The sequence below is a fragment of the Tiliqua scincoides genome, chromosome 5 (genome assembly GCF_035046505.1).
Source record: "Tiliqua scincoides isolate rTilSci1 chromosome 5, rTilSci1.hap2, whole genome shotgun sequence".
Taxonomy (NCBI): Eukaryota; Metazoa; Chordata; class Lepidosauria; order Squamata; family Scincidae; genus Tiliqua; species Tiliqua scincoides.
This window is the reverse complement of record NC_089825.1, coordinates 60,262,219-60,288,555: the sequence shown is the minus strand read 5'-3', so window position 1 is coordinate 60,288,555 and position 26,337 is coordinate 60,262,219. Positions and strand designations below refer to the sequence as shown.

Here is a 26,337-nt window from a genome sequence, read left to right as displayed (position 1 = left end):
GAACTGACCAGGCAGGGAGTATCCTGGGCACAGAAAAGGTTCTCTTCCATTCACAAGATCTTCCATTCCCAGACAGTTTTGAGGAAGTGCTGGGTGGCAGCAGAAATAGGGAAATGGTTATCCCTTCCACAATGGTTGCCCTTGGAGTGCAATCAAGAACAGCATCAAACAGTTCTTATTTCCTGCTTAAGTGTTGCTGCCGCCAAACAGTTCTGGAGGAGAAATGTTGCCCATGCCATCCTCCTTGCTCTTGAAACTACTGCCATTCAGCTTCATTGAATGCTATAATACACAAGGATTGCTGCATAAAAATTCAATTTTGCTAGGAAGAAAAAAAATCCTTCTGATCTAGTCCCTGGAATGTGACATTTCATGGGTGTAATAAGGTTAAAAACATTATACATTGAAACTCCCTAAATCCTTATTATAGGCTATACTAAAGCTTCTGTTTTACATAATACTCTTATTTCAGAAGGTTCTTTGTTTTGCAGACTAAAATCTAACCATTCTCTCCCATGGTGGAGACCAAGGGAGTCAAAAACACCATGAAAATTATCCAAAGGTAATTATCCAAATAAAAGAACCTGGAAGTAGATCACAGACTTTGGAACATTTTCAAGGGAGTTTTGTTGCAAGTTTTATGTTGTTTGAAGCACTGCATATTGTTTGTGGCAACTTCATTCTTTTATAGTACTCTTTCCGGAGGAAAAATAGATCTTAAACTGGCAGGGAAGTAGATATATACAAGTACATGCATTAAAAATTATATAGAGAATTTCTCTATGTAATTTCTATAAAAAAATTTCTGTAGAGAAAAGAATTGTGATGTTCTGTGTCTATGCATTCCTCTATCTATATCAACACATAGTTAATAGGTAGTGAATATCTAATGGAGGATACTAGGGAGAATTCTTGAGTTCCTTTGTTTCCTAGCCCCTGCCTGCTTGCTTTGCACACCACCTATTGCAGTAGAGTTGGGTCCAGTTCAGACAGATATACACAAGTACATTACTGGGCATGCAGTAATATATTTTGCAAAGTAGGACTAGGATTAAACTTCAGAAACATGATGCCTAGCGTTAAACATATTACTTCTTTAAGATGGATGATTGCGTGTTTCAAAATGCATGATCCTTCTCTTTCCCAAAGTAACAGAACAATCACACATACCAAGTGAATTCTACATACACTTGTCACATGATTGCACACCTGCACATGTTGCTTGTATGGTTCCAATGATATGCAGTCCCCACTATTCATATATATGTCCACTTCCCCCCCCCCCCCAATGAAGAAGGTAAAGATGCTTCTGCAGGTTCAGGCCACAGTTTTAGCATCTTGAATACTTGTATAATAATAGTGCCTGTAAATTGAATTAAAACTGCTAGCTTGTCTGCATAGACCTATGATGTTTCATCCACTTGTTTGAAACATTAAGCTACTTGCCTCACAATTTTTTTGTTCACTGTATAAAGATGTGGTTAATAACAAGGCTGTAGCATTATGACTCTTGGTGTTTTGGGACAGTGGAACAATTCTTCATGTTTGTGTTCTTTTGCATTCCTTTTGATTACTGTTTCCCCTTTTGCCCAGTGATCATATATTAGCCCTGATTCTGATAACTGGGGATTGTGATGAATACCTTGTGTGTGTGTCCCCTCATTTTCCCCCTATTTTTCCTTATTTTTCAACACTTCTAACCTCCCCAGAAGCTCCTATGAAGGTTCAACAACCTAAAAGCTTCTGGGACATCCTTCAGCAAACGGTGTTTATCCTTTGTTTGGAACTCCATTACTGGAAGCACATGTTTTTGTGGTGAGGGGTCAGTCTTCCTGTCTGAGGTATCTAGCTAGTCTGCTTTGTAGTAAGTCTGGTTTGCATTTTGGGTGTGGCTAACTTGTCTGTTCAGGTAAAAGGGGTGGGATGGAGAAACCAGGTGGGTTCCAGTCCACCAATCAGGTAACTTGACAGCATCATCAATAAAGAACAGAGAGCTTGGTTGAGTTTTTCTGCCATTTGGCTATGAGAACCCTAGTGCTGAGACACAGCAGACAACCACTTATTCTACAGTAAATGCAAGGGCCAAGGATTCCTTGGACAATGTGAGTAACTAGCGTTCCTCCCCCTTATCCAAGCCAGTTTGCACACATCCTCTGGTTTAGCAACTCTGTGTATTTGGGGGGGGGGGGGGCTTGTAGGCTTTGTTCTTGAGCAGCATCCCTGCACCATCTGCTGGGCATTTCTGGTTACTGTATCCACTTGATCAAGCTCTGCTCTAAGTTCATCTAGAACACAGGCATTTTCCATCAGCCTGCTTTTACCTTTTCTGCCTTCCTTCCCCTCTTTTGTTTAATTCCTTTCTTTTTGAACTTTCAATACACTAGTTACATATCAACTTTGTGCCTGTCTAGTGCATGTTCACAGGTAATTCATTTGGTTGTCATTTCTCTTTGCCTGGCAGACACTACTGTGGGTTTGATTTTTAATAAGAACCCCTCAGATTCAGTGTTTTTACCTGGGAGGGGGGAGTTTCCCAGATGTTCTCCCCCTGCCTGGCCTCTGTCATTTGGGATAGCAGAAGTGGTTCAAAACCACCAGAGATTCTCCCCCATTCAGCTGCTCATCCAATAAAGCAGTGGTTCCCAACCTTCAGCAGCCCAAGGACCACTAAGACAAAAATTGCAATTGGCATGGACTACATGCAACCAGGGCCTCCAAGAGAAATTTTATTAGGGCATACAATGTTTCTTTTGGGCCCTTTCCAAAAGAGGGAGGGGTGGGCAGAACAGGTGGAAAGGGGGCAAAACAGGGCAAGGGGGAGGGAAACAGCAGGAAAAGTCTTTGGAGCCCAGGTCTACCTTGCTTCCCAATGTGGAGCTAAAATTTTTAAATATAGAAAATCATTGCAGAAAATTCAATGATCGTATTTGGGCTCACACTAGAGTGGGAAGTGTCCTGTGTGTACCGAAATGTACTTCTGCAGCAGCTGTAGTTCCACAGCTGTGTCCTTGATACACTCCTTCTTGGTAAGCAGCTCCACAAGCCAAAGAGCTACTGTAGCAGACCAGTTTCCTCCCAGATTTGACAGCGTTCAGGAGTGTCAGGTATGCATTCCTTTGCCCAGCACATATGACTTGTAGTGGCTGCAGCCACTGTACACCCAGCATCTCATGGGGGCAGCAACAACAACAGTTCATCATCAACAACAGTAAGTCCAGGTGATATAAAATATATGATCCCAGGACATATCTGGGGGCCCTCCTTTGGGTCCTGGGACCCTTTTTGTCCCTTTTTGTCCCTGTACCCACTCTCATGGGCCCTGCATACAACCATCACCCTTCACACAGAAAATACAATTAAATTTGAAATAATTAGAGAAGATTCATTAGGGATTTTTTATTTATAGGGAAGATTTGTGGGTTGCTGCTTTTGTTGCTGGCTGTGGGAAGTTCATTCTCTGTCCTCTCTGGCGGTCTGTGGGAGAGCACACTGGAAGTAATCAGTAATTTTTCCTGAGACTTCATGGACCACTTCTTAGGGTCTCACAGACCACCTGTGGTCCCCAGACTCCAGGTTGGAAACCAGTGCAGTAAAGGAAACCAGTGAGCGGGGGGGAGGGGGGGTGCCCTAATCACTAGGTGCTACTGCCCTCAGTTAGCCTGCCTTCTCTTGGGTCCTTTTCCCTTACAGAGATTGTCAGTGAACACCACATAAAAAGGAGACATTTTTATTTGTTTCTACTGACATTCCTCTCTATCTATGAAAACTCAGAAAAGCTTTCATGGAGCTTCCAGTGATTTTCTATCCAGGCAGTGGTCAAATTCATATGTGCTTAGCTTCAGCAGTGAGATGCCCCCATCCCCTTGCCCTTTACCCACTTACTTATATTTAATGTGGTGTAGTGGAGAGTATATTAGACCTGAAGTTTATTGAGAACTTCCATGCTCAGTCATGTAGCTTCTTGACTGTTAGCAGACAACTCTCTGACTATGTTACAAAGTTATATTGAGGATAGCCTTAACTATGATACTTGTCTTATATTTAGCAGGAGGAGATTAACTGTTGTTCTTCACCCCAGAACAGTGTCTTTTCTACTGGTTGTTTGCTGGTGTTCTGCATTTTTTTTTTTTTAATATCATGAGTCCTTTTGGGACAGAGAGACATGTAGTATTTGATTTTCTTTATAAACTGCTTTGTGAACTTTTTTTGATGAAAAGTGGTATGTAAATATTCATCGTCATCACCCACACACACCTGTAGGCTGCCTGCATAGTTTAGCCATAGTGATGTTATCTGTTTCTGGAAATTGCAGAGGAAACAATTGTATTAAATGAATTTAAATGAAGCACTATATTGGGGTGGCCAAATTTGCATTAACTTAAGAGCCACATACAGTAAACTTCAGATATTTGAGAGCTGCAAGATAGATGTTTGACAGCTGCAATATTTAATAAGTATATAAATTCTTAAATATATTTTCTCACCATGAACATGTTTTGATCCAGTGGACTATCAGTTTATACCTGGTCAATAGCGTAGCCAGAGGGGAGCAAAATAGTAAGTACTGCAGGTGCTGCAATACGCTGTGTAAACGCCCCCTCCTGCTCACAGTCAGAGCCATTCCAGGCAGCTACACCAACATACAGGAGACACCTTTTAATTCAGTGAGCACCTGTGCATTGCTGTTGCTGCCTGGAATGGCTCTGATGGCAAATGGGAGGGGCTGCTTGCACAACATACTGTGGCACTTGCAGTACTTACTGTTTGCCCCCACCTAGCTATGCTACTTTACCCAGTAAATAATAATAAAGCTTGAAAATTTCTTATTTACTTTTTATATTAATTGTGATGCAAAAAGGAGCTCACCCAACATATTTTTGAGAGCCGCACATTATATGTCCGAGAGCCACATGTGGTTCGTAAGCTATGGTTTGGGCATCCCTGTACTAAATATTATTTGTGGCAACTTCATGGAATTTCTTTCATCATGTAGAAAAAAAACAAGGTTGCAGTCATCAGAATATGATGTATTTTATAAAGGTTCAGCCAGTTACTTGAACTGAAAACAGGGAATCAATTTAAAAGAATAAGCAAGTTGTGGCAAGGACAGAATGCAAGAAGCATTGAATTGCAAAATCTGGAAGACTTTTCCCTTTTTTCTTACCCCATATAGCTAAATATACATATTACTAACATGATATGTTATGTTAGGTTGTAATTGTTGTAAACTATTTTGGATGAAAAGCAAGGTATAAATGTAGTAAACAAACAAACTTCTTCCATATAGATGTGAGAGTTTTTATACAAGGGTGATATCCAGGTCACAATTAAAGTGATGTACGGGGTTTAACAAGATGGTAGAAAGTTGTGAGAACAGAAAAATATAAGGGAGCAGTCTGGCTTTTTTTAAAAAAAGGACAGATAGCAGGGAACTGTGTGAAAATCTAAACTTGGAAGCAATAAAAGGTCTTCAGAGACATAAAGGAAAAAGTTAAAGGTTGGGGTTTTTTTGTTTGTTTGTTTTGGTGAAAACAAAATAAATTACATTTGCATCCCCCTCCCTCTAAAATGGCAAATTTTGCATTGAAAATCAAACTTTGCAAATATTCAGCACAGCACTATTTCTTACGTGATGATCCACAGCCTAGTTTTGGGTGCTCTTTAAATATTTGCCCTTTAAATTGCCCATTAAATATTTTATGCTTTTAACAAACCATTTCATTCTCACCAAGAGGTTTATTAAAAGATGGAATTCTTTTGTTCCAGATATCTAGATCTGAGTAAAATTTTCATATTGCTCAATGTGAACACAGAATCAGGATGTGGCTGTTAATCTGGACTAATTAATACAGAATGGTTTAAAGATGTGATTTTATTTGATTATAATTCTCATAACACTTTCTTTAGAGAAACAGTACAATAATGCTTTCCTTAGGGTCATGCAATGTTCATAATGCAGTGGGCCAATTTTTAAAATTTCACATAACATTCAGGCTGAAAGTAAATTTTTTAAGAAGTAAGAGTGTTTTTGAGACTGTGGTGTGGCACAGCACCTTTGTCTGCAGCTTGTGGTGGTTCTCTAGAAAACAGGTGCCTTCAAAATATTTTCCCAATAGTTGTCCTTACTGGGAGGACTGTACCTTCATTATGTAGAATGAACTGAACAGATTTGAGAACTCCCATAAAAGAATAATCAGTAAAACTTGGGTATTAGCAAATGGAAAAGGATGGTACTTTGAAATTGTCAAATCCCCATAGTTATAGAATTGTGCAACTCAACTAGTTTTACATTTGTATGTGCTTATTTTTTCTTTCGTTCCTCTCTTCTTATGAGGCCCAGTCTTCTGCTGCTGCTTAAATTTACAGTAATTCTGGATGATGTGCTGTTCATTTCATAGACTGAGTTTTCTGCAGCCACTTCTTTTTCTTTCAGGAAATAGGAGTTCACGTGAACCTCTCCATACTGCCCTGATTCCCTTTCAAAATACTGGCCATCTGTACACTTTCAGTGCATGTCCATGTAATATGAATGGCCTACAGAGATATGTACTTGAAACATAAACTCTTTAAGATTACATGTTGTACCTAGTCCAGCACATCTGTTCAGTTTGTATGCTGTGTGTGCTGTTATAACCTTAAAAGAAATGATAACTTTTTAAAAAGTTATCTTTTGTAGGAAACTTGCATCTGTTTGCTACAGACATGCTGTATAATAGGGAACATAAGTGAGTTGGCTGTTATTTGTGGTCCAATATAAACTACTGACTTTATGTATGTCTGTCTTTCCCACAAACTCCTTGTGGAAATGGTAGTTGATGAGTTTTTTTCCCTTCCAAATAATTGAAACCAGCACATGAAACCCAAAAGAGTAGGCCACACTGTGGCATAGCTGTGATAGTCCACTTTATTATTTGAAAATTTTATTTATATGCCACGTTTCCCAATGAAGTCTGAATCTTCCAATGTTAATTCTCTCCCTCTTGCTTCCAGTTGGCTCCAAATTGGAGCCATTCCAGAAACATTGGAAGGGTCTGGAGGCCTCTCCCAGGCTACACTGTGTCAGCCACCCATTTTATTGGCCCCTGAATGGTCCACAAAAGCATCCGGAAGTGACTTCTGGTTTTTTGACACAACTTCCGATTTCACTGGAAGTTGTTTCCGGACATTTCCATGGGCCATTTGGAGGTCTGTGGAGGCCAATAGAGTGGGTTGCCATCCCGGTTAGTCCCAGGAGAGGCCTCTGGGCCCTCTTAAGAAGGCTTTACAACGTGTTGCAATCCACCATGGAGGGTGAGGTGGGTCACGGCACTGGAATGTTTGGGAGCCACTGGGCTATTGTGTTAATAGTGTACATGGGAAACATGGTGGTATGACTGTTGCCATCATTTAAAATTCAGCGAATTTATTGATTTTAATTTTATCTGGAACTTTTTGAAACACTGGGTTAAATGCAGCACAGCTCCATCATTAGAACCTTTCTTCATGAACAGAAGGAGCATAATGCTCATGCAAAAGTCCTTCTGCTTATGTAAGGACCTTATGTCTGCTGATGTTTTGCATGAGCAAAACTCTGCTTCCATTCATGGAGGAAGCTTCCAAAGATGGAATGGTACTCCTCTGAAGGCCTGGATGCAGCAGACTTTCTCTCTTACTTAGAAAATACGATAGGATAGGTTTGATCTGGCTATTCAGTTTATGTTGAATGCAGTTTACTCAAGTGAGATATGTGGATTTCTTAAGTGAATCTGAGAACATATGCCAGAGTAGGTGATATTGTCTTAAGTACACAAGGGAATAGTTGTTTTAAAAAAGCATCAAGCCAGCAGTATAGAAACTAAAGCTGAAAGATCTATATATAATCTCTAGTTTTGCAACATTTTACCATAGACGATCAGTCCAATCCTGAGCTGCCAGGCGCATGGGACTGCAGCGGTGCCGAAAGTGGCTGCCACCGCATCCTGCACACTCCAGGCATCTGCTGGCAGCTCCTCAGAAGAAGGGGACTTTTGTCCCCTTCCCCCCGGTAAAGTGAGTAGCCCCACTATAGGGCTACTCGATTCTACATTGACCCAAACGTCGGCATAGAATCAAGAGCCTCCATGTTGGGTGGTGAGCCCGACACAGAGGCTCTGCATCCAGTGCAGCAAAGCTCCATTGGTCCCCCCCTGTTCCCTCCCCCCGGAATGCCTCTTTCCCACCCTCACTCTGCCTCCCCCTGTCCCAGAATGCCTCCCCCCATGCCTCCATCTGCCTCCGCTGCTCAGCAGTCCACGCAATTGCCGATCAATGGAGCTCCAGCACTAGCCCAGTGCTCTGCTAGCCCTGGCAGAGCACTGGTGGTAGGGCCTGCAAATGTACCTTATGGCACATTTGTGACAGTGTGTGCTGGTGGGCTCTAATAGTGTTATGCCAGAGCACAATCTTGGAAATGTCAGAGAACTGGCTTCAGAAGAGAGAGGATGGGGCCATGCATGAGTGGCATATGCTTCCCTTCTCTTCCCCAAGCCTGGTCCTGGGTTGGTGGCTGCACTATTTAATCCCATGGAGAAAAGTAAAGTATTGTTCTGGGAACATGTTGTTGGAGAGTCAAAACCTGTCCACAGTCAAGTCTCTGCAAATGAAACTGCAACGAGTCCAGATGGGGCAGAATACCCAAATTTACCTGTCACCCCACATTCTTGAAAAATAAAAACCTTCCTTGCCTAATGGACATGTCAGTTCTTAATCGTATTAAAACAAATAAACAGCAACTTTCTTTAACTAGTCAGTAGAATTGTAAAAGTAAAACGAGCATAGGAGTTTATCCCATGTAGAACACTATCTAATGTAATGGATTCTTGGAATTCCTTTGCCTATGTAAAAACAGTTAGCATTTATGAAAACACATGGGCAAGTAGAATGGTCCAAGGTTAGTATTCAACACAGGAAGTACCATTGGATATTGTGTTCCCTATGTCTCTTCTGAAGGCTGTGAGAAAAACCTAACTACCCTTATGTGACCGTTAGTTAGTTGGCAACCTTCAGTCTCGAAAGACTATGGTATCGCGCTCTGAAAGGTGGTTCTGGAACAGCGTCTAGTGTGGCTGAAAAGGCCGATTCAGGAGTGACAATCCCTTCCACACTGGGAGCAAGTGCAGTCTGTCCCTGGCCTGTCTCCCTGGCTATGGGCCTTCCTTCTTTGCCTCTTAGCCTCAGACTGTTGGCCTAGTGTCTCTTCAAACTGGGAAAGGCCATGTTGCACAGCCTGCCTCCAAGCGGGCCGCTCAGAGGCCAGGGTTTCCCACTTGTTGAGGTCCACTCCTAAGGCCTTCAGATCCCTCTTGCAGATGTCCTTGTATCGCAGCTGTGGTCTACCTGTAGGGCGCTTTCCTTGCACGAGTTCTCCATAGAGGAGATCCTTTGGGATCCGGCCATCATCCATTCTCACGACATGACCGAGCCAACGCAGGCGTCTCTGTTTCAGTAGTGCATACATGCTAGGGATTCCAGCACGTTCCAGGACTGTGTGACCACTGGTGACCTAAACACACATGAAGAATCAACAAAATGGAATTTTAGTATTGTTTGTATCTTTACAGCATATAAACAACGACCACATACATGGGGAGAAGAAGGAGTTTGTATGTCGATGGCTGGATTGTTCTCGAGAGCAGAAGCCATTCAAAGCCCAGTACATGCTGGTGGTACATATGAGGAGGCACACAGGAGAAAAGCCACACAAATGCACTGTGAGTAAATAGCACTAAATCAACTAGGTGGGCATGACTGTTTCTCTTTTCTTTTTGTATGCATGCAGTTTGAACACAGTCTTATGACACCCAATGAAAGCAGTTGGCAGAATGGAGTGAAGTAAATTATGGAGTCAAAACTGGAACCATTGCTTGTCATAAGTCATCGAGAATTAGGTGTGGCCAAGCATTGCAAATTTTGCTATATGATCACTTTATTTGGAATAGAGAACAGACTTCAAAGAGTCCTAAAGATCTCTTCAAACAACAGATGTGCAACAAAAAGGCAGATGGGATTACCCTGGAAAAAAAACTAGAAATATCATAATCCTTTATATAAATTCACTGGGTGCTTATATTCAATAATACTTGGAGTACTGGTTATTTCATGTCAGAAAAAGGATAACCTTAGAGAAGGTAGAAGGACATGGAGCAGCTTCTCTATGAAAGGCCATCCATTGTTTCAGATTCAAATTTAGAATGCAGTTAATTTGATTACATTTCAGAGTTAATACTCACTTTGCGTGAATCAGCACTTAGTTTATAAAAATATGAGAAAGTCCAATGTTCTATCTAGTTCAACATTCTGTCTTCAATTGTGGCCAGCCAGATGTCTTTGGACAGTGCTCAAGAAGTGCCTTCCCTTACTGTTTCCTTGCCTGCAAACTAGTATCCAGAGGAATACTTTCACTTCATATGAAAGTTACAGTCAATTAATGTGAATTATAGCTATTGGCAGAACTCATTGTCTATGTATTTGTCTAATCCTTTTTTTTTTAAATAACCATATGGATTAGAAAACATTGCTGCAACTTGTGGCAATGAATTCCATAATTCACAACCTAAAATAAAAAAAAATGTTTTCTTTAGTTATACCCATGTCAGTTTGCTTTCTCCATCTGCATATTTAAGCTGAGCTTAGAACCAAACAAGCAACATATGAACAAAAGACTTACACTTGCATTACAAGTGTCAAAACAACCCTTTGCTATATTTTGATGCTACCTAGTCTTTTTATCTTACATATTTTTATCTGGGGATTATAATGGGCTGAACAAAAGGAAAAAAAGAAACCTTCAACAAGTTGGATCTTGTGGCTAGATCTTGGAGAACTGCTTGTCCTTGATGTGGTATGATTTCATTGACCCTTCCTGCCCCAGTTCTGCAACTTTAAGTGTTTAGAATAACTCACATGTACACAATTGTCTGCAGTTTGAAGGCTGTACAAAGGCCTACTCAAGGCTGGAAAACTTGAAAACTCACTTGAGATCTCACACTGGAGAGAAACCATATGTCTGCGAACATGAAGGCTGCAACAAAGCGTTCTCCAATGCATCTGATCGCGCCAAGCACCAAAACAGAACTCATTCCAATGAGGTAAGAAAGCATGTGGGCAGTAAAAGTCTCCCAGCCATGCACAGACATAATGCTGTTGAAAGAATTTATTATAAAATACATACTAAAAAAAACTTTGAAGAGAAGAAACCAGTATATGTTTTTTATTCACACATGCAACACACAGTCATTGTCCCCCAAATATTTATTTTTAAAAGGCACCTTGTAGTTTTATCCAGAATCTGACTTTCTAATCCAAAACAGAACTTCGGAAGAAAGTCCCCTTGATTTCTATTCAATTTATTTTAAGTGTGTCTAGGAACACAGCTCAGTTTTATGGATCTGCATCAGCTGCAATGCCACAAATAGCAACCTGCGCCCTGCACATCCTGAGCAGCATCCTAGGCCTAGAAGTTGGGACAGAGCTAATCAGCAAAGCCTCTAATTCTGAATCATCTGCTATGAAGAAAGTTGCTTGTGGTCAGAGCTGATGACAAGCGCACCTGTTGCAAACATCCGTAACAGCACAAAAGCACAAATTGTTTAGAAAGGCAACCTTTGAAACGTTTTGCTGCTGTGCCAACTTTCAATTATCAAGTGCAGAAGGTCAACTAAAAAACACTACACAAATGTAGCTTTTTGAACAAAATATTTACAAAATTACTATTTTAAATTATGAATTTTATTCTTAATCAGATGTCTAAATCAGTGGTTCCCAAACTCCTATAGGGGCGTTGGGAACTAGGTAAGTGTTTGTGTGGGCAGAGAGGGGGCGGGGGGAGCAGCAACAGTGCTTCAGAGATTGCAGTGCTGCTGCTTCCAAGGTGCTTTTTTATTTACCTAAGTAAATAAAGGTGCTGTTCTCCTGCAGAGTCCTGGAGGCTTGCAGCCCCTTCTCATCTCCTCCATGGCTGCTATAAACAATTCTTATCTATTATCTAAAGCTGCTTCCTGTTTACTTCCTGCTTCCAGTTCCCCTGGTGGATCGCAGCCCACCAGTTTGGTCTGGTGGTCTAAACACTAAACACCACTCTCTCCACTAAACACCACTAAACAATATCTCTCTCTCCTTGAGCCTGATTCTGAAGATAGAAAACTTTCTATTTATGTTCATATGTCATTTATGGGTCTTGAAGTTAACACTACTGGGTTTTTAATTCTACTGGGTTTTAATTACCAAGCTTATGATATCTGAAAATTTTGTCAAGCATTCCTCTTTCATTGGTGCTAAATCCCATATGCAATTCTGTCTTAAAATATTATCCAAGCAGCACCAACAGATTCAAAGTTACCTTCTTATCTTTTTTTGGAGCCTGAATCAAATAAGTCTGAAGACAGGTTTATGCTACAATCCTGTGCATACTTTAAGAATAAATCCTATTAAGCCATTTCTGCCCAACATTGCATATATGCAGCAGGGGCCAAGTGTGTACCCCTGTGGGTCAGGCAAAAATGGGTTAAGTTCAGTGGAACTTACTTCCAAAATTGTGAATAGGACTGAGCTACAACAGATTATAGATAAGCTCCAATTTTCCTAAATTACATCAATATCTTTGCTCCGTAATTTCTTGGCTGCTAGATAATGGCGCTGTAGATATAGATGGCACTTGAATGTATAAGTCTCCCTTAACATTAAAACAAGAGCAACATTTACCGTCATTGGCCTCATTCCTGCTTTGCCGTGATGAGAAGTAGCCTCAGGCTTGTGCACTTCCCTCTACTTTTTGTGATGGAGTGGAGACTGAAATATCACGCTGCAGTTTTGAACACTTTCCCGTCATGTAAGAAAGTAAGTACCGTAACTGCGCTTTGTCCACAACCATAATCAGTTTGCAAACCCAGTTTACAACTAGCATAAAACCTTGCTTCCTGGTTTGTAAACTAACAAATCAGAGTTCTCTTTAATCAGATGTAGCAGAAAGTCTGGAAGCTTTCACTTTCCTTGCTTACGTATGAATGGAGTGCAACCATTGTTGCACTAGTATAGTACTTTATAGCATTGGGCTATAAGAGCCACATCAGGTGAATAACTAAATGGAAATATGGGCTGGGATCACACAAGAGAACTTGCAGTCACCCAGTAAAAAATTTTTTGGCTTTTTAACAGCTGTAATACAACAAGCTGCTTTTGAACCCTCCTCCCTTAGTTCAGGAGTGATACCCAATGCAGGTCTAAAGTCCCTTTCACTAATGGAACTACTTTCATGGTTCTTTGAAACCTGGCTGCAGTGTGTAATCATTGCAGGGTCTGTGCTGATATCTGCTGCTAATTATTTGATTCTTGAAGATGTAGAAGACAGGACCTCTTTGTATATGACATTTTCCTTAATCTTGGATAATACTGTAGGGAAAAACAATTTGTACATTATTTTTGAGTGGTTCTTATCAGTTTGCTAGCCTGTATATTCAGATCAAAAATAAACATTTCTGCCAACTTTCTGAAAGATGGTGCCCATGTTATTTCCTATACAAAGATTATATTCAACTAGAAGAAATATATGGGAAGACACCCTAAGAGGAATTTCAGTGTTGTTTACTAGCGACATCTACTGGCTAGTCAGTGACACTGGCTAGTCAGTGTTAATTTATCCACCTATGAGCTGTGACTAATGAAGAAACATCTTCATCTGAACATCTTACATCTGAAGAAACTAAAACAGACATTGAGAACTTTGCACAGTGAATAGTTTTAAAGATTGTCTCTTCCCAAATTCTTTTATATACAAGTACAGTTTTGTATGTTGAACTTGTATATATTCTGCATTTTTTTGTTCTAGACCTGCTTTCCTTGTTTCCACCTTTAAAAAAAACAAACCCTTCTCACAACTGCATCTTTCTTCTGTTTTCTGGGACTTATGGAGAATTATCATGGCGAAGATTTTCTTTTCTGGGTTCAATTCTTCTTTCAGAACTCCTCCTGGTGGGAGAGAGACTCAGCAAGTTCATCTTCATTTAGTAATATTCTGCCAGAAGAACCACAGAATATGCAGATTTTCTAATACATTTATTACTCTCAGCTTTCTCTCCTTTCATATATGGCTGATCCAGGGCGAGTAGCAACAAAACCAATAGGAAACCGATTTCATGAGAAAGTATGCTTATGCTCTGTAAGACTAAATTGTTATCTGATATAAAATGGTACAGCCAGCCCACTGACTAGTGAAGGCTGGAGTGCTTGGATTTAAGACAAGTTAATTCTGCTTTGCCTATATTGAGCTAAGGCTGCTGTTCTGTGTGAAGTTGCTAGAGACTAAGCAAAATCAGATCCAACAATAGACAAGGGTCATAGTCTCTAGGGCTTGAGCATATCAGTAATATAAAAGTTTAAATTCTCCATCAAAGTACTGGACACCATTATTAAACATTTTTTTCCATTTACAGAAACCTTACGTTTGCAAGATCCCAGGCTGCACAAAGCGCTACACAGACCCCAGTTCTCTTCGAAAACATGTGAAGACTGTGCATGGCCCTGAGGCACATGTCACCAAGAAACAGCGTGGAGACATCCATCCAAGGCATCCACCACCAAGAGATCAAGGCAGCCATTCTCAATCCAGATCCCCAGGCCATCAGACTCAGGGTGCAGCTGGTGAGCAAAAAGACCTCAGCAACACTACCTCAAAGCGTGAAGAATGCCTCCAAGTTAAAGCTGTCAAGGCGGAAAAGCCAATGGTATGCAACATCTTGTGCTTCTTTAATTCCTCCTCATGGATGGTTCATGAACTCATCGTCAAACACTGCAGCTTTGCTTTCCTAGTTTTTCTTAAGAATACATTCACTCGACCTGAATGATGAGAAACTGTTTTCTGGCAGGTCTAATATAGCATATAAGACAAATGGAAATCAAACAGAGTCAGAAACTATTTGTAGTTATTAGGTTGGCATGATTGGCATTGATAGTTATGTTCTCACATGATGGCATTTTGACTTTGCCATTTGCAGGGCCTCACAAAGCCTCTGCGTGTTCACCTCTTAGTAGCATTTTGGTTAAAGATGTGACAAATGAGGTAGAAACTGCTGGGTTCTACTATCTTGGATGTGTTTGTGAACCTACGTGTTCAAAATGCATAGTCGAGCCCAAGACATACAAGTTGTTAATCTCAAAGAACTTGAAATCTAAAGTTTATTCAGATTTGAATTGGAAACTATGAGAATCCTTATGCTGTTGTCATTGATTAGTACAAGTGCCTAGTTAGCAATTTTAACCAAGTATCCCCAGTGATATTTCATCTTGTGTACACCTATATAAACCATACACCTGTTTTTGCAGTTGGGATCATCCACATGTTCATAGTTGTACCGTTCAGATAGATTAATTATATTTGGGAGGCTTACTGCACATAGAAGCTTACATACAATCCTAGGGCACAATCCTAGAAATGTTTTCATTTCTAGGAGGGTTGGAAACGTGCCATAAGGCACGTTTGCACCTCCTCGAGAGGAAGCCAGGCCAGCGCTCCAGCCAGGCTGACGCTCCAGGAAGCCAGGTCGGTGCTCCAGGAGGCTGACTGAAGCCTCCATTCCGGCTTCCACTCTGAGGCTTGTGTCGACCTGCCTGGGTCAATGCAAGCCACAATGGTAGGCGGGGGTGTACGGGGAGAGGGAGGCAGGGCTGGGATTTGGTAGGATTCCAGCCCAACCTTGAAGCTGCTCCGCTCTCCTCGGACTTGCGAGTCCGAAGAGACCCATAGGGGCCAGCGGCCCTTACCCAGGGGTAAGGGGAAAAGTTTCCCCTTGCCTCTGGCTAAGCTGCTTCTGGCCACTATCCTGCACTGGATACAGCGCAAGCCACTTGGCTTGCCTGTTCCAGCTCAAGATAGGATTGCGCCCTTAATCATGTCTACTCAGAAGTAAGTTCCACTGCATTCATTGGGGCTTACTCCCAGGAAGGTGTGGATAGGAATGCAATCTTAATGTGAATGGAAGTGGGTAATTTAGAAGCTGACCCCCTGGAATATAATTATATGAAGACGATAGCATTTAGAAATGTGGGCTTCCACCTCCCAGGCGTATAACCCAGACACAGATTTGTCAGATCAGTGCAAGTTAGGTAACAATTTCAAATTCGAGATTCATAGACTATGGGCAAAATGTTAATATGACTGTCATAAAATTTGCCACATTGCTTTGGCAAATGATTCAGAAATTTCTGTCGGTGTTCATTGTACACACTGATATCATATTTGTATAGGTTTCCTGTTTTCAATGGAGAGAGCTTTGAACTGCTTGTGCAACTGATTAGCTCCCTCTATTGAAATGAATGGAAAATGTATTCCAGCTGCAATTTTCAATCCAATTCAGAGTAATTGGAAGTTACATTTTTTCTGAGTATGCATTCAAAGTATATTAGAAATATTTCCTAGCCAGGTTGATATTTTAAGTTGCTGATTTCAGAGACTGAAAAAAATATAATTAGTTTAGGAACTATGTAGTAAATGAAATGAACATATTAAAGATTGCACAGCCTAAGGTAAGTTATACAAATAGATGATTTAAGGAGTAATTTACCTGAGTGTTTCTCTTCTTGTTTTGTGATTTGACATTTTATTTTTGTTATTATACTAATCCATTGTTTCTTCTATCTAATGCTCTTTAATGACTTGTTCTGTCTTCCTAAGGACAGTGGGTAATAAGGTGAGGGGATTTTAACTTCTCCGCACTTTCTTCATTGCTACTTTTAAAAATCATTTGCTTGTGATTTGGGGTCATTCTCAGTGGGGTACATTTCATCCAGTGCATTCACAACAATAATAAAATGGACGTTTTATAACAAATAGCATGTAATATAAGGAAATCTAAGACCCGGTCTCAATGATATGCTTTCTTTGTGGTTCGGTGTATATTCACATGATATTTGGAATCATTTAGACCAGGGGTGCCCAAACCCCGGCCCTGGGGCCACTTGCGGCCCTCGAGGCCTCTCAATGCGGCCCTCAGGGAGCTCCCAGTCTCCAATGAGCCTCTGGCCCTCCAGAGATTTGGAGGAGGGCCCACACTAACCCAACGCAGGTTAGTGTGGAGGATTTGGTTGGAGCCCACACTAACCCAACGCAACTGCTCTCAGTGTGAGGGCGATTGTTTGACCTCTCATGTGAGCTGTGGGATAAGTGCTCTCTCCACTGCTTGTTGTTTCACGTCTGTGATGCAGTGGCAGCAGCAAAGGAAAGGCCAGCCTTGCTTTGTGCAAGGCCTTTTATAAGCCTTGAGCTATTGCAAGACCTTCATTCGTTCATATAAGTTCATCTTTAACGTATTCTTTTATGCAAACTTATGTCAATTTATTCAAATTTTAAATGTAAATTAATTCTTCCCCCCCCCCGGCCCCTGACACAGTGTCAGAGAGAGGATGTGGCCCTCCTGCCAAAAACTTTGGACACCCCTGATTTAGACGCATTATAATGTGTGATTTCCTTCTGTTTTCAACATGAGAAATCCACCTCAATTCGTTCATGATTAAATTTTGTGATTTTTGTTTTAGCATGGCAATTGTATTGTTTAGACTGGGTCTGACACTACATCAAAACGAGCACATTCACTTACATATCCGCGATCATTCTTGTTTTGTGGATGAACTGCTGTGAACAATTTATGAGCTACAAGAACAGGCTTCTGACTCTCAACTTTTTTGATCTAACTAACATGAAACTGCTAGTTACAGTAGCTGCCCCGCCAATGCTTAACTGTAAACAAATTCATTTAAATGCTGCCACTGAAGTTTTCAGCTGAATACCCACAACTATGATAAAATTTGTATCTTTGTTTTATTGCAGTCAATCCTGAAAGCACTTGCATGTTTGTTGCCACTGTTCCTGAAAGTACTTGCATGCTTTCCACTGATGGGACATATTTTTAGAATCATTTTATTAAAATCCTTAAGGCATTCTGGATTCTTTGAAATGTTTTAATGAATTAGCCCACAGACAGAGTGGTTATACCGATCAAAGACTGACAGGTAGTTTAGAATCCCAACAAGTCTAAGAAACTATGTAGGAGGCTGTTCTTGAGAGCAAAATGATTTTGCACGTTGTAGTCAGAGTTGTGTGTACATTTGGATTCTGCAGTTGACTAGAAATTGTCTCAAACATGGCACTGAGTATCAGCAAGAATCTCAGTTTTCATTAAAAGAAATAAGCAGCCTTATGGCTGTGAAATTATACTTGAAAGCCTGCAGACAAAGCCTGTTAAAACTGAGAAGGTGGCTAAATAAAATTTCCAATGATCAGGAGCAGAGCTTCAGCATCCAGCACAACTCCTTTCTCCTCTCTGATCAGCGAAACCAGAAAAAAAAAATCAAAATAAGAAAAATTGCAGCGTAATAAAATATACCAAAAAAGATAATTTATGCACATTTCCTCAGTTTATATAATCTCTACAGTTTACAGTTCAGATTTTCACATAATTTAGGTTTCAGTACATATAGTGCTGGTCTTAATAAGGGCATTTCGGCAATACCTAGCTGATATGTCTTCAATTTAGGAATACCTCCTAAAATGTTTGTGTCTCTTTCTGTTTCCTAAGATTTCTTTTTAGGTGAGGCTGTGCTGATTACTTGAAAATGCTGTGGATTTCTTTACAGCAACCAGAACATTATAAACCTTATGAAATGTATATCTGAATTCCTTGGGGGAGGGGGATTTATTTAGTTGTGGTATGTCAACATCACAGATACAAAACTATCAGTTTTCACAGGAAAAGTAGATTTCACTGTGAGACACAGTGGAGAGGAACCTTCAAGGTAATGGGTGCAGTTGGTAATATTTTAGCTGCAAGTTTACGTTGATGTTTCTCTGCTGTGTAGAATCTTTTTGATGGCATGATGAGGACATTTAGTGCTGAAATCTGTGTTTGAGAGTACCATTGCTTTATTCCCTCAGTGCCGTCCAGTGCAGCATAGGATTTTGAGATATTAGTGAGCTGTCTCCAAAGATCTAGTGTGGTTTGAGTATACATTTATAGAATTCAATACTGAAATAAGAAAAGGACTTTTCTGAAAATTCAGTTTATAAGAGCTAGCTATTTTATGGGGACTTGACGGTACAGAGTTTTGTCCATGGAAATGACCATATTGGCCACGATCTGAAGAAGTACTTTTGGCATGTATAAGGTATTGAGCTCTCCTCATGAAATCTAGAGCAGTGAATCTCTGTACCATATCAAAAATAGCTTTCAAAACCCTAATCATTTTCAGCAGAGGTTTGCCATGTGGCATTTAGGGAAAGGTGTTGATCCAGTAACAAAAGTCCAAATCTTTCTTGGGAGTGTGAACTAGTTGCATTTGTGTTCTCTTGAAGAAGGTATCGCTAAAAACATTTAGGAGCTGCAAAAGATTGGTTGGGATACAAATACTTTATCCATATCCTATGCAATCGTATACTTCATCTATATAACATACTTTACTGGCCTCTCTTAGAGGTAATGATGAACCATTAGTCTGACCCAGTAAGACTTCTCTTAATAGTGAACTGTTTTTTTTTTAACCTCAGGCATGTTGCAAAACACCTTATTTATTTATTCTGTTACCATCCTGTCTTTCTCCAGATATAATGGATCTGTCAAATCCTGATCCTAATCATACTTTTTTCCTGTATCTTTTCTGCTCTAGGCATCTCAGCCAAGCCCTGGTGGTCAGTCTACATGCAGCAGCGAACAGTCCCCCATCAGCAACTATTCCAACAATGGGATCGAGCTTAATCTGACCAGTAGAGGTAGTGTAGGAGACCTCAGTGTCATAGATGAAACCCCTATCATGGACTCTACCATTTCCACAGCAACCACAGCACTTGGCTTACAGGCCAGGAGGAATATGACAGAGACCAAATGGATGGAGCAAGTCAAGCTAGAAAGGTTGAAACAAATCAATGGAGTGCTTCCAAGACTGAACCCCATGCCACCTTCCAAAGCCCCAACCTTGCCACCTCTCATAGGAAATGGTGAGATATGCTCATTAGATTTGTCTTGCCTTGGTCCCATTGAAATTAATGGGGCTTGAGCTTGTCCTAACTAATTTAAGTCCCATTAATTTCAGTGGTGCATGATTAACTTGCTTTGGATACAACTCATAATTTCTGATCTTTAAATCTTTAGAGGACAAATTAAGAGCAGTCAGAAGAACAATTGGGTGTCTGTGAAACTTAAACCAAATAGAGTACTAATATACCTTTCTTTGTTTAAGAAATTCAAATATTGCAAAGTCAAGGAACTGAGCTACATGATCAACATAATCCTGTGATAGAGCTCTGGCTGGACTGCACCACTTCAAACTGCATGCAAATACATGAATACTAATGCATACAAAAGATGGTCCCAGCACACAGGAAAGTTGCACATCAAGGAGAACATTATAAGTCAGTGGTTCTCAAACTTTTAGCACTGGGTCCCACTTTTTAGAATGAGAATCTGACTCACCGGAAGTGATGTCATGACTGGAAGTGACATTATCAAGCAGGAAAATTTTTAACAATCCTAGGCTGCAATCCTACCCACACTTACCCAGGAGTAAGTCCCTTTTACCATCATTTTTTAAAGCATATATATAGTAGCCTGTTAAAAGTACAGATGTGTAACATTTCCCCAAATGCAGTCACATACCATGGTAGCATCAAGTCTAATATATTAAAAATAAAGATATTGAAATGAATGGGGACCCATCTGAAATTGGCTCTCGACTCACCTATTGGGTCCCAATGCACAGTTTGAGAAACACTGTGGGCTCAATCCTAACCCCTTGTGGTTGGCAACCTTCAGTCTCGAAAGACTATGGTATAAGCCTACAGCACCCAGTATTCCCAGGCAGTCTCCCATCCAAGTACTAACCATCCAAGAAGCTAACCCTGCTTAGCTTCTGAGATCAGACGAGATTGGGCATGTGCAGGGTAACAGTTGCTAACCCCTTATGTCATTACTTTCCAGCACTGGCATAGCGGTGCCAATGGGACATATGCTGCATCCTGCAGTTGGGTGTCACTCAGGGAGGCCTCCTCAGAGTGAGGGAATGTTTGTTCCCTTACCTCAGAGCTGCATTGCCCTTATGTCAGTGCTGGAAAGCACTGACATAAAGGGTTAGGATTGTGCCCTGTATTCCTTGAGCTTGGTCCAAAACCTTGTATGAATGAGAAATAAGCACAACTGCAGTTAGGAAATACAGTGCACCAAAAAAGGCATTTTGCCCTGGGAGTAGCTTTACAGAAGAATTTTAATTTTGCCCAAGCATTTGTCCTCACTAGCACTGTTGCATAACATACGCAGCTGCAGTCATTCTTACAAATTATCTGTGGTATGTCTTGCATCTGCCTTGAAGTTCATTCTAATACAGGGAACTATGTTAAAGTAAATAACTTAGATTACTTTTGATTTTAGTGAAGGCAAGGCAATAATAGTGTCCCTTTGCATAGCATACAAAATATTTGTTTTTAAATTTTAAATGTTCCTAGTTATGTATTTTACCATTTTGTCTTTCATTTGCCAAAGTCTGGTTTGATTTATATAATTTATTACAACCCAAGTTTAAAAACAGATAGCATCTTTTCATAGGTTCAGTAATTTCACAATGAAGCTAGATGCTAACGCAGGCCTCATTCACACTTCAGACTGCAGCTGAAGTTTGATTGAATGGTCCTCTAGAACAGTTCCCTTCACATAGAAAACTGGATGTCAGAGAGAAGGAATCCTGACTAGTGTTTCCTTTACATACTAGTTTTCTATGTGTTTTGCTTTTTTTTAATCGAGTAGCATTTAGAACTATGCCACCACATTGGCTATGGTGCAAGATAAAATCATGAGCTTCATGCTGTGTAGCAGTGTAGTAAGTACCTGGATCCTGGGCAATAGTTTGGCATTCCCATTGCAATATCATTCTTGAATCTGTAAGCCTGGATCTAAGGGTGCAGTTGGCCCTTCTATCCCTGATTTTATAAAGTCTTAGAAATATAAGGGCATTTTCTTGAAATGCTTGTAATAAGTTTTGTATCCTAAAAGCTTCATGTATCTCTTGAATGAGTTTTAATTTGGTGTTTTTGTTTTCTTTTTAAATATTTTTTTTCCAGGTACTCAGTCAAGCAGCAGCTGCAGTTTAGGAGGAAATATGCCTTTTCTATCCAACAAAAATGAACTCACAAATGTAGACATTACTGTGCTAAACCTGCTGAACAGAAGGGACAGCAATACTAGCACAATCAGCTCCGCCTACATGAGCAGCCGCAGGTCCTCTGGGATTTCACCTTGTTTCTCCAGTCGGAGATCCAGCGATGCTTCCCAGGGAGAGGGAAGGCTTCAGAATGTCAGTGTTGCTGATTCCTATGATCCCATTTCAACTGACGCTTCTAGGCGATCCAGCGAAGTCAGCCAGTGTGATGGCTTGCCAGGTCTTCTCAGTCTTACCCCTGCCCAGCAATACAGGCTGAAAGCAAAATATGCAGCAGCCACTGGTGGGCCACCACCAACGCCGCTGCCTAATATGGAGAGGATGAGCTTGAAAACAAGAATGGCACTGTTGGGTGACTGCAGGGAGTCTGGAATGTCACCACTGCCCCCAGCGAATTCTCCTCGAAGATGTAGTGATGGCGGATCTAATGGTTACAGTAGGAGACACTTACTGCCTCACGATGTGTTGGGGAATGGCACAAGGAGAGCTAGTGATCCAGTGAGGCCAGTCTCTGATAACCTTTCTCTGCCCAGAGTCCAGCGCTTCAACAGTCTCAATAGCTTTAACCCTCCCACTTTGCCTCCATCCACGGAAAAGCGTAACTTCATCCTTCAGAACTATACCCGTTCGGAGGGTGGCTTGTTCCGCAGCTTCTGTTCCCCTTGTCCTCCAAGTATTTCTGAGAACGCTGCGATGGAGGCTGCAACCATGGAAGCAGATGGCAGTCTAAATGATGACGATCTTCTACCAGATGACGTGGTCCAATATTTGAATTCTCAGAATCAGGGTGTATACAACCAACTGCCAAACAATGGATTAGACAACAATAAAGGACATCACAGTTCAGTAATCGGGAACAACAACAGCTTTGACCAGTCCCCTCCACCAAACCACTCTGAGGCCAGGAAAAATGATCTGCCAATTCAGTGGAATGAAGTAAGCTCAGGAAGTTCTGACTTGTCTCCATCAAAATTAAAATGTGGGCAACGGTCAATGATCCAGCAAACTCAAATCTTAGGCCTCTACAATAACATGGTGGTCCAACAGCAGCATCAAGGACTGGAGAGAAATGGTTTGACCCAACAAAATGGTTTCCAGCATCTTCTGGACAACAATGGTGCTGGCAGTTTGCAGCAGAACATGATCATGAATAACAATGACACCAGTCATTCTTACCACTTGCAGTCAAATAAGGCACCGCTGTTTGGTGAAAACATTGGCAGACAACCTGTGGACAATACCTGTGACATGGTGATTCAAGGGCAAAAGCTGAGAAACAATTTCATGCCAACTAACGGAAGCCTTCAAAATTTTGGCTACCCTGTAGTGCCCGATGAGCAATCTGCCAATGTAATTAACAGAATGCAGAGCAGAAACACATCAGTTCAGGAATACCTTCAAAATCAATCAGTTGATGAAGTCAGTCACTACCAGAAAGTAAACCATTCCAACAGAATGATGCTAGAGCAAGTACCAACTCCCTCACAAACAAGTCTTTATCCGGGGCCACAGAATTGTCTGCCACCATCTCACCATGTTGGAATCCAGCCATCAGGTTTGGTACCAGCCAAAGGTTACCAGTCCTGTGCCAGCTACTCTGGTAGTAGGTGGCAAAACACATTAAATAATAACCTGGTGCGGCAACAAGGACATGTAAGGGAAGCCAACCAACCACACAGGGTTAACGGCATCAAGGTAGAACCTCAAGGTCAGTCACAACAGTTCTGCTCTAATGTGCAGACTTACCCTGGTCAGTTATATGACCAAACCACAGGGTTTAGCCAGCAAGCTCTAAAAACAGGTGCTTTCCCCCTTTCAGAAGCCAACTGCTTGCTCCAGGGGACTGGTAATGAAAATTCTTCACAGCTTCTTTCCCCAGGGGCCAACCAGGTGACAAGCACGGTTGACAGCATCGATGCCAGCAGCCTTGAAGGTGTGCAGATTGATTTTGAGGCCATCATAGATGACGGTGACCATGCCAGCTTAATTTCAGGAGCCCTAAGTCCCAGCATAATTCAGAATCTCTCCCGCAATTCCTCTCGCCTCACCACCCCCCGAGCGTCTCTTACATTCCCAGCTATGGCCATAAGCACAACCAACATGGCTATTGGGGACATGAATTCTTTGTTGACCTCACTTGCGGAAGAAAGCAAGTTTCTTGCTGTTATGCAATAGATATAAACAACTTAGGAGAAGAAAGATTTTTAAAAGTAACTCATTTTTTAATGGTTGTTTGAAGTACTTCCGCAGTCTCATCTCACTGAAATGGGACGTGTCTCAAGTATATTCCTTTTATGGAATAAGGACTCTGCAAAACCCTAAAGTGTTCTAGGGAGAAACTGTCTTCCGTTTCATTTTTGTATCAGTATTGTTACACCCACACTTCCTTTTTATTTTTAAATGTTTGTTTGACTCTTCTTTCTTTTTATTTTGTAATTGTAAACCAATGTAAATGTGTGAAGTGCATGTTGGTTTATTTTTAAGAAAGGTCTGTTGAAATGATGTTACAACTTTTGGCTACTTAAAAAAAAAATTACAATCTGGGATGACTCTTGCCAGAATTAGTGTACAATCAGGTTCAAACACGTAGGCACAAAATCATTACACAAAATACACAAAGCATATCAATGAAGTTGGAGTTTTGGGTTCCATCCACTGGGCACTGCTCCCTTGTAAACCCTGTTGATCAGGATGAGTTAGTAGTTGGAAATGAAATGTACAAGTAATTTTATACAAAAAGTTGTGTAAAATGTTGTGATATCATTTTATTGCTCTAGACTGGTATCTTTCAAACTTTCTACCTTCAGGGAACATTAGCTTACCTGCTGCAGAATCTCCCCCATGTGTTCTAGGGAATGCTCTTGGGTGCATAAGTTCTTGCAGCGTGTAGGCCTCACCTGTCGCCCTGCATGAACTGAAAGTGTACCAGAGAACACATGGTGTCTATAATGCAGGGGTAGATCAGTGCTGGTGAACCAGTTGCCTTTCAGGGAAGTTTGACTGCCATTATTGATTTTGTCACTGAGGAACCTCCGAGGAGCATTTAAGGAACTTCAGAATTCCTCCGAACACAGCTTTGAAACCACTGCTATAGTTTGAGGAAGTAAAATATATTGTTTTAATAATAATTTGGAAACATGTTCAGATGTTCTTTTTAAAAGGGTGCATTCAGCTGATGGCCCATTTCTTAGTTAAAAAACTGGCATTTCTTTACAAAACACCATTGTCTAAATAAACTCACCTTTTTGCCACAAATGGGGCCAAACCTGAATATCTGTATGTATAAATATAATTGCATAGCTATACAAGTTCTATTTTTAGCCTCCTTGTATGAGACATTAACACAAATTGCACTTTTAAGCAAGGTTTCGTTCACTTTGTTGGCACTGACATTAGTATAACGTGCATAGATCTAACTGGGTTTAAGAACTCAAGTTGTATTATTAAGAATGTTTACCTGATAATAAGCACACATTGACTGGAGGCTTATGGGGTTCAATAAATGTTAGACTTGAGCACTGGATTTTGGGACTATTGTCTCACAATAGTCCTGTTGGAGAGGTGGCATTTAATAGTCAGTGTTGGTGGTTTGAAGATTCACTGTTAAGTGTCATTCACAGACACATAGAAGGGCAAGAACTTCACCAACTGCACATCCCATATAAGAGCCTTCACCCATTGACTTTTTACTGCTTAACAAACATAATTAAAAAATGAGCATGCTTCAAGCAGAGAGCAGAAATGGACCAGGCCAGGATGAGAAAGGGGAAGGCAGTGACCTCCACTTGCAAAGCACATTCAGAGGCCTTAACAATTAGTTGTTAAGGCGTCTAGTGAACGAGAACTTGCATAATGATACAAAGTTTATGCAATGTATTTTGTGGGTTGTCTCCAATTTTTTAAATTCATTGTTGCCTTTGGGGTAGACTACAGTGGTTTTCAACTGTGGGTCCATGGCCCACCCAAGGATCATGACCCAATTTTTGGTGGTTCGAGAAACTGACAGAGTAGATTTAGGCTATGTGCAGCTTGGGGGGGGGGAGCACTGCTATCCAATCACCATTATAGCCACAGCGGCTTGAGTGGCTGATAAAGTGAAACTTTTTTTAAGGTGAGTACCAATGCTAAAAAAAT

General features: G+C 40.9%; 1 protein-coding gene across 1 annotated transcript in view; it reads left to right on the top strand.

The window, feature by feature from the left end:
* GLI3 (GLI family zinc finger 3) overlaps window positions 1–24,378 on the top strand; it is a 255,390-nt gene extending 231,012 nt beyond the window's left edge. Inside the window, exons 10-14 of the mRNA XM_066627311.1 lie at window positions 9,579–9,728; window positions 10,941–11,105; window positions 14,445–14,735; window positions 19,666–19,993; window positions 22,106–24,378. Of these exons, the coding sequence (XP_066483408.1) occupies window positions 9,579–9,728; window positions 10,941–11,105; window positions 14,445–14,735; window positions 19,666–19,993; window positions 22,106–24,378 (3,207 nt within the window). The remainder of the gene's footprint in view (window positions 1–9,578; window positions 9,729–10,940; window positions 11,106–14,444; window positions 14,736–19,665; window positions 19,994–22,105) is intronic.
* Window positions 24,379–26,337: the final 1,959 nt, after the last annotated feature.